The sequence below is a fragment of the Chiloscyllium punctatum genome, chromosome 27, assembly GCF_047496795.1.
Source record: "Chiloscyllium punctatum isolate Juve2018m chromosome 27, sChiPun1.3, whole genome shotgun sequence".
NCBI lineage: Eukaryota > Metazoa > Chordata > Chondrichthyes > Orectolobiformes > Hemiscylliidae > Chiloscyllium > Chiloscyllium punctatum.
Window position 1 is genome coordinate 51,296,347 of NC_092765.1, and position 14,571 is coordinate 51,310,917.

Below are 14,571 nucleotides of genomic sequence, written 5' to 3' on the forward strand. Positions count from 1 at the left end.
AAGTCACATGGTAACACCCTTTTCAATCCAGAAAATACTTTGAATCTCCCAGTTTTCCAAGTTTGTCCTTAAATATGTATTCCCAACAGATTAGATAAAGGGCTTCTGCTATCAAACTCCAGTCAGAATTAGCACCATAAGCAAAGAAGACCCTGTTCACCCAATATTTTAAACTCACCATAGGCTAAAGATTATGAGTCTGAGATTCCTGGCATCCACCAACAGGCTCAAGAGCAATGAAACAAAATCTAATTTAGTCAGATCCCTGGTGAGAAATCAAGTTGCTTAATAAAGCAGTGACTGTGGGACATTGATGTCAGCCAGAAGGCAGCATCATGCTGCATCAGTGTCCGGAGCTGTACTAGAGCGGGACTTTGCAGTGAGGTGACTAAGGTGGCAATGAAGCACAGCAGCGGCTGGGGCCCAATCCAAGCCCAGATGACGGTAGCGAAGGATGGCATCAGTGGTGGTCAGCAATGAAAGGTGGTAGCAATGGCAGTCAGTTTTGAAGGATTATGGCAGTGGCGAAGTGGTACTCTGGGTCAAAGCCTTGCAACAGTCGACAGCGCAGGTGGTTGGTGAATACAGATGGGTCTTAGCCCCGTACAAGAAAGCATACCCAGTGCAGAGCAGAATGAGCCCTATTGGGGTAAGCCCAGCTTGGAGCATTTGCAGGCCCATGTAATATTTGACACTTTAGCTTTATTTCTTTATTTTTCCACTTTTATACTAAAATGACTGTAGAGTTTAATTTAGATAAATGCAGATGTTACATTTTGGTGGGTCAAATCAGGCCAGTCAACGATAGGGTCATGAGAGTGTTATAGAACAAAGAGATCCAGGGTACAAGTTCATAGCTGCTTGAAGGTGGAGTCACAAGTAGACAGGATGAGGAACAAGGCTTTTGATATGCTTGCTTTCATCAGTCAGAGCATTGAGTTCCGGAGTTAGGATATCTTGTTACAGCTGGACAAGACTGGTAAGGCCACATTTGGTATACAACATGTAGTTCTGCTCATCCTTCTATAGAAAGGATATTATTAAACCAGAAAGAGTGCAGAAAAGATTTACTAGGATGCTACATGGACTGGAAGGTTTGAGTTATAAGGAGGTTGGGTAGGCTGGGACTTCTTTCCCCCAGAGCATAGGAGACTGAGGGGTGATCTTATAGAGGTCTATAAAATCATGAGAGGTGTAGATAAGATAGCTAGCCAACAGCTTTTCCCAATGGTAATGAAGTCTGAAACTAGAGGTCATAGGTTTAAGGTGAGAGAGGAGAAATACAAAAGGGTCCAAAGGGGCAGTTGTTTCACAGAGAGGGTGGTGAGTGTCTGGAATGGGCTGCCCAGAGGTAGTGGTGGAAGCAAATGTAATTTCGTCATTTAAGAAACATTTAGTCAGGCACGTGGATGAGATAGGTATGGAGGAATATGGACCAAACACAAACAAATGGAAGTAGCTTAATTGTGAAAAATGGATAGCATGGGCAAGTTAGGGCCTGTTTCCATGCTGTAGACCTCTATGATTCTAAGACTGTAGTGCTGAGCTTTTTAACCTATATCTTTATTTTCTATTTCTACAGCTAAGATTTTGTACCTAGGAATTTTGTAGCTAAGATGGCGACATTGTACACTTTTCACTGTACTCTTGTACCTCATACTTGAGTACATGTAACAAAGGTTTACCCTTAATAGAAATCTAAATAGAAATCTAAATGAGTTTTGAGAAGTTTTTTAGCTCAGGTTGTTGTTCTGGATGCAGGTTTGCTCGCTGAGCTGGAAGGTTTGGTTTTAAAAGTTTTGTCACCATACTAGGTAACATCATCAGTGAACCTCCAGATGAAGTACTGGTGGTATGGTCTGCTTTTTATTTATGCATTTAGGTTTCCTTGGGTTGGTGATGCCATTTCCTGTGGTGATGTAATTTCCTGTTGTTTTTCTCAGGGGTGATAAACGGGATCCAAGTCAATGTATTTGTTGATAGAATTCTGGTTGGAATGCCTGGCAAAATAGAATAATCACCCACTTTGGCCAATGACCTCACACTGCAGTAAAGAACTGGGGATCTTCACTAGGATCACAATAAAACCTATGATGATTAATGTCAACAGGTTCCATTGAGCTTGTTGGGAGGTGCAGTAGGTGTGGGTCATCTATTAAAGTGAGGAAATGTAAAGAAGATCCCACGCCAGTGCTCTCACTAGAACTTAAATCCAGCAACAAATTGAAGATGATCCCTTGTTGATATCATTGGACCTGTCTGCAGATCAGTTTTCCATCTCTCCAGCTATTAGAATATACAAACATACAAATTAGGAACAGGAATAAGCCATTCAGCTCCTTGTGCCTGCTGTAATATTCATTAAGATCACGACTGATCTAATTGTAACCTCAACTACACATTTCTACCTATCCCTCATTAACCTTTCATCCCCTTTTTTAACAAGAACTGATCTATCTCTGTCTTAGAAATATTCAAAAACTCTGTTTCCACTGATCTTTCAGGAAGAGAGTTTCAAAGATACATGACCATATGACTACATGATTGAAGAACAGCATTAACCCAATTGGCCCATCGAGTTTGCTGAAATGTTTCTCAACCCTGTTCTCCTGCCTTCTCCCACAAACTTTGTTCCCCTTACTAATCAAGAACCTATCCATTGCTGTCTTAAATACATTTAATGACTTGGCCTCCACAACCTTCTATTACAATGAGTTCCACAGATTCACCGGTTCTGGCTGAAGAAATTCCTTCTTATCTCAGTTCTGAAGGATCATCCCTTCACCCTGAGGCTGTGCCCTCAGGTCCTAGTCTATCTGACAGGTGGAAATATCACCCCCACATCCAGTCTATCCAGGCCTCTCAGTAATCTGTAAGTTTTGATGAGAACCCCTCATTCTTCAAAATTCCATTGAGTACAGAGTCCTCAACTGCTGCTCATATGACAAACTCTGCATTCCCAGGATCATTCCTGTGAACCTCACTTGGCTCACATCAAGGCCAGCACACCCTTCCTTGGATACAGAACACAATTCTGCTCACAATATTCCAAATACAGTCTGACCAGAACCTTATACAGCATGAGCAGCACATCTCTGTTGTTGTGTTCTGGCCTTTGGTCGAAAGGAATGCTATCATTGTATTTGCCTTCCTAACTGTCGACTGAAACTGCATGTTAACCTTACAGGAATCCTAAACTAGAACTCCTAAGTTCCTTTACTCTTCAGATTTCCAAAGCCTTTCCCCATTTAGAAAATAGTTAATACCTCTTTTTCTGACCAAAGTGCATAACTTCACAGTTGCCCACATTGTATTCCAACTGTCACTTCTTTGCCCACTCTCCTAGCATGTGTTGTATAAGCCTTTGATCTTCTCCTTATATGTTCTGTGTCAAAGGTCTTCCTCTCTCACTAACACCTGATGAACGAACAGTGATTCGAGAGCTAGTGTTTTCAAATAAACCTGTTGGGCTATAACCTGGTGTCATGTGATTTTTGACCTTGTCCAAACCAGTCCAACACTAGCACTTGGACATCACCTCCAACCTATGCTACTCCTTTTACGGCCTCTATGCTTCCTCAGTACTATCTTTGTGTCATCTGCAAACTTAGCAACAATGTCCTCAGTTCCTTCATCCAGATTGTTAATGTATAATGTGAATAATTGTGGTCCCAATGCTGATCCCTGCAGAACACCACAAGTCACTGGCTGCCATTCTGAAAAAGACCCTTTTATCCCCACTTTCTGCCTTCTGCCAGCCAGCCAATCTTCTATCCATGACAGTACCTTGCCCCAAAACTATACGCTCTTATCTGATTTGGCAGCCTCATTTATGACACCTTGTCAAAGGCATTCTAGAAATCCAAATAGATCTCATCCACTGGTTCTCCTTTATTGAACTTGCTTGTTACCTCCTCAAAGATATGTAACAGATTTTTTTGTTGTCGCCTCCCCTTGACAAAGCCATGCTGAATCAGCCCTATTTTATCATGTAGTTGCAAGTTGTCTCAATCTTAATCTTAAATAATGAATTCTAAAATCATCCCAATGACTGATTTCAGACTAACCAGCCTGTAATTTCCCATCTGCCTGCCTCCCTTCTGAAACAGGGATGATACATTAGCCATTTCCCGGCCCTCTAGGACTCTCCCTTACTCCAATGATTTCTGAAAGATCACACCAATGCCTCCACAATATCCTCAGCTGTCTCTTTCAGAACCCTCGGTTGTAGTTCACCTGGTCTACAGGTGGGGGAAGGTAACTGCAGGGGATGGACACAATTGAAATGTGGAGCTTGTTCAAGGAACAGCTACTGCGTATCCTTGATAAAATGTACCTGTCAGGGAGGGAGGAAGTGATCGAGCATTGGAGCCATGGTTTACTAAAGAAGTTGAACCTTTAGTCAAGAGGAACAAGCAGGTTTATGTAAAGATGAGACGTGAAGGCCCAGTTAGGGCACTTAAGAATTACAAGTTAGCCAGGAAGGACCTAAAGAGAGAGCTAAGAAGAGCCAGGCAATGACATGAGAAGTCTTTGTCAGCTAGGATCAAGGAAAACCCTAAAGCTTTCTATAGGTATGTCAGGAATAAAAGAATGACTAGGGTAAAATTAGAGCCAGTCAAGGACTGTAAGGGAAGTTGTGCGTGGAGTCTCGGGAGATCAGAGAGACGCTAACTGAATATTTTTCTTCAGTATTCACAAAGGAAAAAGAAAATGTTGTTGAGGAGAATACTGAGATACAGGCTATTAGACTAGATGGGATTGAGGTTCATAAGGAGGAGATGGTTAAGTACCCCTAGGCCAGATGGGATTTATCCTAGGACTCTCTGGGAAGCTAGGGAGGAGAGTCTTTGGCTTTGGTCTTTATGTTTTCGTAGGAGAATAGCAAATGTTGTCCCCTTGTTTAAGAAAGTGAGTAGCGACAACCCTGGTAATTATAGACCAATGAGCCTTACTTCACTTGTGGGCAAAGTTTTGGAAAGGATTATAAGAGATAGGATTTATGATCATCTAGAAAGGAATAATTTGATTAGGGATAGTTGACACGGTTTTGGGAAGGGTAATTTGTGCTTCACAACCTTATTGAGTTCTTTGAGAAGGTGACCAAACAGGTGGATGAGGGTAAAGTGGTTAATGTGTTGTATGTGAATTTCAGTAAAGCACTAGAAAAGAATAGCCCCATGGTAGGCTATTGCAAAAAATATGGAGGCATTGAGGGTGATTTCGTGATTTGGATCAGAAATTGGCTAGCTGAAAAAAGATAGAGGGTGGTGGTTAATGGGAAATGTCCATCCTGGAGTTTAGTTACTAGTGGTGTACCGCAAGGATCTGTTTTGGGGCCACTGCTGTTTGTCATTTTTATAAATGACTTGGATGAGGGCATGGAAGGATGGGTTAGTAAATTTGAGGATGACACTAAGGTCGGTGGAGTCGTGGACAGTGCAGAAGGATGTTGCAGGTTACAGAGGGACACGGATAAACTGTAGAGCTGGACTGAGAAGTGGCAAGTGGAGTTTAATGTGGAAAAGTGTGAGGTGAATCACTTTGGAAGGAGTAACAGGAATACAGAGTACTGGGCAAATGGTAAGATTCTTGGTAGCGTAGATGAGCAGAGAGATCTCTGTGTGCATGTGCATTGATCCCTGAAAGTTGCCACCCAGGTTGAGAGGGTTGTTAAAAAGGCATACAGTGTATTAGCGTTTATTGGTAGAGGGTTTGCGTTTCAGAGCCACGAGGTCATGTTGCAGCTGTACAAAGCTCTCGTGCGGCCGGACTTGGAGTATTATATACAGTTCTGGTCACCACATTATAGGAAGGATGTGGAAGCATTGGAGAGTGTGCAGAGATTTACCAAGATGTTGCCTGGTATGGAGGGAAGGTCTTATGAGAAAAGGCTGAGATCTTGAGGCTGTTTCATTAGAGAGATGAAGGTTAAGTGGTGACTTAGTAGAGGCAAAGAAGATGATCAGAAGGTTAGATAGAGTGGACAGTGAGAGTCTTTTTCCTCGGATGGTGATGGCTAACACAAGGGGACATGGCTTTAAATTGAGGGGTGATAGATATAGGACAGATGTCAGAGGTAGTTTCTTTACTCAGTAGTAAGGGTGTGGATTGCCCTCTCTGCAACATTAAGGGCATTTAAATGGTCATTAGATAGAGATAAGGATGGTAATGGAATAGTGTAGGTTAGATGAGCTTTAGATTAGTTTCACAGGTCAGCACAACATCGAGGGCCAAAGGGCCTGTATTGCACTATAATATTCTATGTTCTAATGCAGACACACCGACACCGCCAGTATCACACTGGCCCAAACTTGACTCCACTACCTCCATAAGTCCACTTCAGGCCCACCTCACAAAAGCAGTCACTGCACCAATGCTGCAGGGTCCCCTACTGGGCTAGACTTGTCGCTGCCACCTCCATGAATCTACACTGGACATGGATGACACTGGGAACCTAAAGTTGCCTCCAATGCAGCAGCCATGTGTTGGCTCCACTGATTGCTTTTCTTGGTTGCCCTCTGCTGATTTTTAAAAGCTTCCCAGTCCTCTGACTTCCCATTAATCTTAACCACATTGTGTCATTTTTCTTTTACTTTTATGTTGTTGCTCTTGTTAGTCCTGATTACCTCTTGCTCCTCTTTTTATGTTTCTTTTTCCTTGGGATGAATTTCAGCTATGTTTACCAAATTATACCCAGAAACTCCTGCCACTCCTGCTCCACTGTCTTGCTGCCAGGGTCCACTTCCAATCTGCCTCAAAGCCAGCTCCTCCTTCATGTCTTTGTAGTTACCTTTCCCCAGTTGTAATACCAATACATCTGATTCCAGTTTCTCCCTCTCAAACTGCAAGGTGAATTTGTTCATATATTGTCTCTGCCCCCTAGAGTTTCTTCACGTTAAACTCCCTAATAAAGTCTGCCTCATTACACATTCCTGTGAGACAAATAAGTTCTCTTCATTTCTGACTTCAAAGGTGACCATTTTCACATTTTCATCTAGATTCTCTCACATGAGGAAGTTTCCTTCCCAAATCTATGCTTTGAAACCCCCGCAGAATCCTGTATATTTCAATCAAGTCTCCTCTCAATCTTCCACTGTGTACAAAACGACCCTGTCCAACCTTCTCTCATAAGACTACCTGCCCATTACAGACATTAGTTGAGTAAGCCTGAGAGTCATTGAGTCATACAGCATGGAAACAGACCCTTCAGTCCAGCTTATCCATTTATAAAGGCATGAGGGCCTTGGTTAATAGCCATTGGTCTTTTTCCTAGGGTGTGGGAGTCAAAAACTAGATGACATATGTTTAAGGTTAGAGGGGAAAGAGTTAAAAAGGACCCGAGGGATAACATTTTCATGCAGCAGGTAGTTTGTGTATGGAACACTGCCAGAGGAAGTGGTGGAGGTGGTGTAATTGCAACATTTAGAAGGCAATTGGGGGTGTATATGATTAGGACTGGTTTAGAGGGATATAGGCCAAATGCTGGCAAATGAGATGAGGTCAGATTGGGATGGTGAATGGCAGGTGCCATTTCCCTAGTGTGAGTGATTTCAAGACTAGGGAGCATACTTTTAAGGTGAGAGGAGAGAGATTTAATAAAGACATGAGGGGCATTTGTTTTGCACAGAATGTGTTCATGTGTGGCACTTCCAGGGGAAGTGGTGGATTCAGGTACATTTGAATGTTTGAAAGACATTTCGACAAATATATGAAATAAAAAATGTTTGGAGGGATATGGGCTAAGCACAGGGAGGTGGGATTAGTTTGGTTTGGGATTAGGGTTGGCATGGACTGATTGGAGTGAAGGCTCACTTTCCATGCTGTGTGACTCTATGATTCATCCACACTGACCAGAAATCCAAATCTGATCTAGTCCCCGGAAATATTTGTATCATCGATAGTCATAGGTGAGGTGACGGAAAACTGGAGGTTGGCAACTTTGTCAATTACTGCAGCACCTTATAAACCTCACTTAGATCTCTCATTATTCTTAATGGTCTTCTAATTCTTCTAAATTGCTCAATCTCTCTTTAATAAACAAACCCCCTCATCTCTGAAATCAATCTATGAACCTCCTCTGAACTCCTGCAGTGCAACTCCACCTTTCCACAATGAAAATTGTACTCATTACTGGAGTTTGGCCAATCAGAACTTAGCAGTAGCCCCAATGGAGGCCATGGCCATGCAGGAGAAACAGCTACCAGACTCTTAGAATCATGAAGTGACCCAGGCCAAAGTGAGTAATGTAGGGAGAAGGTAGTTCCATGGGAAATGATGCAAGAGTTTTCTCTGAACTCTCAAACTATTATAAAACACATGAATTTGAGAATTTGGACCTAACAGAATAGGGTTATATCAGGATGCCCAGCTTTTCACTTTTAAGATTGCACAAAAAATTAATTAATGTTACCATTAACTGATCTTGGTACCCAAATTTGGGTTTTATCCATTAATAAAACAAATAATAATATAATTTCCAAATTTTCAACTGCACAAAAGTCAAATCAGTTAATCCAGCAAATAAGAAATGTCAGTGCAAAAATAATTGAATTTCAGAGTCTTTGACTCAGGGGCTATGCATGGTCTCGAGCCACTATATTGTCACTAGAGCAAAATGCTTTGTTGACTTGCATATGAACGTAACACTTAGCAATAGGAAAAAATAGTGGTTTTTGTAATTTATTTTCAAGTTTTAGAACAACAAAATAAAGTGTTTATATACTTTTGAGTGGTCATATATGGTTTAAATGGAAAATATTTACTAATTCTGCATTATAATTCTGCTACAGAACCTGGTCTGCAAGTTGACATTGTACCCCACTGTTCACCTTATGGGACTGTTCTGGGTGCTTTGCTGCACTATAACATCTGCGTATCTCCATCCCAGTAATTACGTGGTGTTACTGTCTCCTTCATGTTCTCCTGTATCATGTGCTCAGTGTGACTAAACTTTTTCTACTTTCAGTCCCAGCCTTTGCTGCATGAGAAGTTCCTTCCTGAATTGTTCAGCTGAAAGTTCAACTAATCCTGCTCTATACCCCTTCTAATTCTCACCCTATTCCCCAAATTCCTTTACTTTCCCCCTCAGTTTTCATTTTTCTTTGGAGCCACATGCTTCAGAATCAGCAAGCAGTCTGTCGTCATTATAGCTGTCACTTATAGTAATCAAGCTGAATTGCATAGCAGCATCATTTGATGATCAATTCGCTCTGAATTTCCCAGGGAGCGGGAACATATCTGTGTTTTATGGATCATTCATCATTGTTCCCTGGAATACATAAATTGATTAAAGCTTGGCCAAAAAGGAATCATATTTTCCAACAATGAGTTAGATTAACGATGGTGAAGAAACTTCAGTCCAATTAAAATGCTCTAAAATCCATATGAATTCCTACATTTTACAAACATTTTTGACTTGATGCAGGTGAATCTGTATAAACGTGCCCCACCAAGATGTTTCAGTTTCAAATTGGTCGAAGGAGCTTGTCTACTTATTTGCTTTGCAATATTGTTTTATTGCTAGCTTAAAAAGAAAATATATCTTTATTCTCTGCATTAAATATCTTATCCCATAAAATAATAGAGGACTAATTAACTTGCTGAGGGTGTTTAGCACCATTTTCTACAATGTGTTGCAGTGAATACTTCCAGATTGCAAAGTAAGGGCTGAAAAAAAATCTCATGTTGATCACATAATGCCAGTTAGCTATAATAGTTAGTTTGGATGATGGAGAAGTTTGAGGGGTGGATCGTGAAATCTAAAATAATTCCATCTAAAACTTAATTCTGTTTTTGTGAGCACCCTGACCTTATCAATTTCAAATCTCATTCCTCCTCTCTTCCCATCTTTCTCTCTGTACAAGTCTCTCTCTCTCTCTCTCTCTCTCTCTCTTTCACTCACGCACTGTCTACTTCTGTTGTGCTTCACCTTGTGGCTATCCTCATTTTACTGCATGATTAGAAAATAATTTAGAATCTATTGGTTCTTTTCCTCATTTTCCAAAGCTACTCTGGGAAAACAGGGAAATTATACCATAGCTCAAATTAAATCACTTCACAAAGGTCAAATAGTATTTGTCTCCTACCTGGCAGCTGTACTTCACCAAATGCTTTGCAAAGCACCAGACAAGTACTACTCACTCTGAATGCTTTCACTGATATGCTCACATAAACTTCAGAACATGAGAAGCTAAAAATTCAGTTTATGTTTTGTTTCCTTTTTACGGATTAAAGTGACAGTATCTTCTTTGTGGATTCAGCAAACTTTGGGTGAGAATTGTTTTAGAATTAGCATAAAAATTGTTGAACTCAATCAATCTCATTCAGTCTGTCACAGTGCTTCTGACCCATTAATTTTCATTTATTGGTAGGAGAAATGCCTCCAGCTTTCAAAGGTGCTGTGCAGTGCATTTCCTTTCAGCTTGATATAGCATGCATCAATGCTTATAAACTAGCCCCCCCACCACCACCCTACAACAAGGCTACTACTTTCCAGATGTCACAGATCTGTCACTGAAGCTAGACATGACTAGGCTTATGTGACCAAATCCTCTGTGGGAGGACTTATCTAGTAGCACCAGTAATCAACTCAAGATGACTAGAAACTCTCCATTCAGCAAAAGGCAGGTCTGCTCTCTGATGCAGTGAGAGCCCCCCTAATTTGAACCATTGTGTGACCAAGATGTGAAAGTAAAACAGAGATAAAGGGATTTTTGCAGCAGTCTTGCCTGGTTCCCTTTGTCCAAATCTTTTTCTAAACTTTCCAATTTTTTTTTATTGTAGTGTCCATTAGCAACTCATTCACCAGCAGAAATTGTTGGATTGTAGTGTACCTGTTGAGATATTTTTCTGCTTCAGTGATGCTCCCAATTGCCAGTATGCCCAGGGACTCTCCTCACATTGCTGAACAGCTGGAACTATTCAGTTGTTCCTGTTTACAACACAGGAATATTTGCTCAGGAGCTGAACTTGTGAATAGAGTTTTTGTTTAAGTTTGAACGTCTACTTCTAACTTAGTGTTTCAGTGGATACCAGTGATTGTGGTACTGAGTGTGTCTTGGAAGACTGCAGGTTCTGTTTCTGGTTATTTGTTGGGATTGCATAGTGAAGACTATAACTGACCAAAAAGGTCCAACACTAGGAAAGAGGAGAATCAACCAGTATACTCACTCTTGGTGGTCTACTGAATTATCTTTGCTTGAAACTGAGTATGAGGAGAAAAGCCTCAGTTATGAAGCCTTGATTAGTAATTTTCGCATGAGAACTGTCCACTAGCAACCAATAGCAAAAGTTAACAAATTCGAAAGAGGAGGAAAGGAACCCAGGAAAAGAATGATGAGTTCAAAAACTCATTTCTGCAAATGAAATCTGCTCCCACCACAATTGTGAAAGAGATCTAACATCTGATGTATGCCTTTGTTGTGATCCTTCACAATAACAACAGTTAACACAGGTAACTTGTATTACAATAGCAGCTTTAACATAGTAATACATTCCAAGGAGCAAGATTTAATATTGAACCACATGTAATATTGAGGCAGATGGATATAAAACAAAGAGGTTAGTTTTAAGGAGCAATTCTTAGGAGGCATAGAGGCTTAGGTAGGACATACAAAAGTTTTGTGCTCCACCAGCTGAAAGTATGGCCTCCATTGTTGGAGCAAATAAAATAGGAGATCTGAATTGGAGTAGTACAGGCATTTGGAGTTTTTGGGTTGGATGATTTACAGAGATGAGAGGTGAAGCCATGAATGGATCATGAATGGATTTGCAAACAAGGATGAGAACTTTAAATTTGAAGTGTTATGTAGCTGGGAGTCAGTGTAGGTTAGTTGAAGTACATGTGATAGGGGAACGGTACTTTGTGTGATTTAGGACATAGGCAGGAGATTTTTGAATCACGTTTGTGGAGGTTTGAATGTGGGAGGCCACATAGAATAGTCAAGTCGAGAGATAATAAAGGTATGGATGAAGGTTTCAGCAACAGAAGCTGAATTGGCTTGCATTAGCTAATGGCATGGTGCTGAAATTAGGCAGTCTTAGTGATGACACTTACTGTGTTTTGATGGATACCTGGTTCAAATATGAAATTGAAGTTATGAACAGACTAGTTCATCCTCAGACTTTTATGAGGGAGAGAGATGGAGTCAGTGGCAACGGTACAGAGTTTGTGCTAGAACTTAAGTCAATGCCTTTGATTTTCCAGTATTTAATTAGAGATTTTTTTCTGCTCATGACAAACTGCCAGACAGATAAATGTCTAACCTCCCCTGTAATAAAAAATATTGCCCATCAGGCCTTTTTTCCTAAAATAGATGACAAAACTGCCTCCAGAGCTGGGAGCACTTCCTACTCAGTTAAAGCTAAGTGTTGTTCCAACATAAATGGCCGAGTTCCCACTCTGTCATGTGGTCCTAGTCAGGGCCCTCTGGTAATGCCAGGAAATCCTGAACAGCTTTTCCCAGGGCACCAAAATCTAAACCATGCAAATAAATAAAAGATACTGTCTCTTTAAGAGAATCCAAAATGTTTAGCATCAGAAAGGAATGATCATTTTCATTTGTTAAAACCAAACTCTAGAGAACTGGCAATTATGCTTGAATCACTGAGCCGTTGGCGCAATGGTGGACTTAGAAATTCAGACTGCAAAAAATTACAAGAAGAATCCCCACGGATACATGTATTTCATTCAAGTCAAAGACTAATTGTCCCCCCCTGTAATTTGGGGGAGAGGTAGGTGACAAATATATTTACCCTAAGCCAAATTTACCACTTGTTTCCATTTGTGTGTATGTGTATGCTTCCCTCTAGCTATGGTCATATGTTTTCATTGTTCAGGTATAACTTAAAAGTCAACTTATGGGATGAGAAGCTGTATTATCTCTTTTATTAAGGTAAAGGAATCCAGAAAGAAGTGTTTTGCAATGCCTTGATAATGCCAGTATGCTACCTAAACCAATGAATTCTAATCTTTAAGAGAATACCGGAAGACGAGTACCAGATAGATGACAGCTTCCTCAAGGAAAATGTTAGCTAACTGTGTTTGAGGACTGAGAATAATTTGCCTGTTTCTCTTCCCAGTTGGGGAATGTTGACCAATGAGTTATCACCAGGGAAGAAAACATTCAAATGTCAAAGATTACTTCAGGATCATGCTGTAAATACATTTTCTGACTGTCTTTGACGATAGCCTAGTTATATGATTACTGTTCATAGACATTTAGTCCTTCCATGAATGATGGGAGTTAACTCCAACAGCCAAATGCTGAATACTGCAGTTTTCATATGTGTCCCCAAGGACACTGTGTGGAATTAAACCAACAGATTGAGGAGTCCTTTGGAATATAGGCAAACACTGACCATTTAATATGTCATCCCCGCAAAAATGCAGAGAATCATTTCTACTCTCACATGACTAGCTTGGAGTAGGGGGCCATGTTACTGAAGTTTGGAAATATTGGAAGAGGCAACAGTCACTCATCCCAGAAGTTGTGCACTTGTTTTTTATCATCTCACACTATTAATCCTCATTTCTCTTTCCATTCTTCCATTCATTAACATTAGTGGGAAAAAAACATCGAAGAACAGGTTTGTACATATCAGGACAGAATGTAATGCAATGTTTTCAAATTTTCAGCCCCAATGAAAAATATATTTACTGTGTTAAGTTAAATTGTGTTTTATTTTTGAAAAATCAATGTTTGTACAAGATGGACTGATTATAGCTTGCTGTTAACATTCTGGACTGTTTCCTTGTACTCTTTATTTACATTTCTGCATTCAAAATTGTACAATTGTGAGCTTGTTGTTTCATCTGTTCAGAACCTTGCACATTTTATTCTGTCCTGCTCAAGAGAGAAGCAAGTTAATTTTATTTTAAACTTAACTAAAATTAAAACTGTTTGAGAAATTAGGGCAGTTAGTATCAGGCCTTTTTCTATGGACACCAGTTCCAATCCATTTGATCTGATGGAATTAGGTCTCTCTGTTGCAACATTTGGTTACACTGTGGCCATAATTTAAGCACTATGAGGGAGCAGCTTTCTGTCATCTCTTGGTGGTAGAACTGTAGCCACAGAACAGGATGCAGTTTGCATTGTCAATAGCTGGGAAGGTAACAGTGGCATTGAATGTTTTGGATTGGGGATACTTCCAGGCTGGAGCAGATAAACAAAATCTCCCAAGTTTGCCTGAGGTAGGTCACCGGTAGTGTCCATGAAAGGATGACTAAGAATAATGTATTTCACCTTGCCTGGGACAAGCAGACAGAGTTAGCCTGCTGCTTGACTATGATTGAAGTCTTCCCCATGATGCAGGGTGCCATTAGCCACATGCACATCACTTTGTGGAACATACGTATAGATTCAAAGATGCACCACAAGCAAAAGGAATTTATCTTCTTCGATGTCCAGGTAATATAAAACGTAACAGGTTATAGTCCAACAGGCTTATTTAGAAGTACAAGCTTTCAGAGTGCTGCTCCTTCGTCAGGTAGCTTGTTATTCCAAATAAACCTGTTGGACTATAATCTGGTTTTGTGTGAATTTTAACTTTGTCCACCCCAGTCAA

The 14,571-nt window shown here is 40.5% G+C and overlaps 1 protein-coding gene across 1 annotated transcript in view; it reads left to right on the plus strand.

Moving 5' to 3' along the window:
• LOC140453267 (potassium voltage-gated channel subfamily KQT member 4-like) overlaps positions 1–14,571 on the plus strand; it is a gene marked incomplete at its 5' end in the record, with an annotated part of 635,590 nt that overhangs the window by 516,964 nt on the left and 104,055 nt on the right. The window contains one exon of the mRNA XM_072547825.1: positions 12,583–12,735. Coding sequence (XP_072403926.1) covers positions 12,583–12,735 — 153 coding nt within the window. The remainder of the gene's footprint in view (positions 1–12,582; positions 12,736–14,571) is intronic.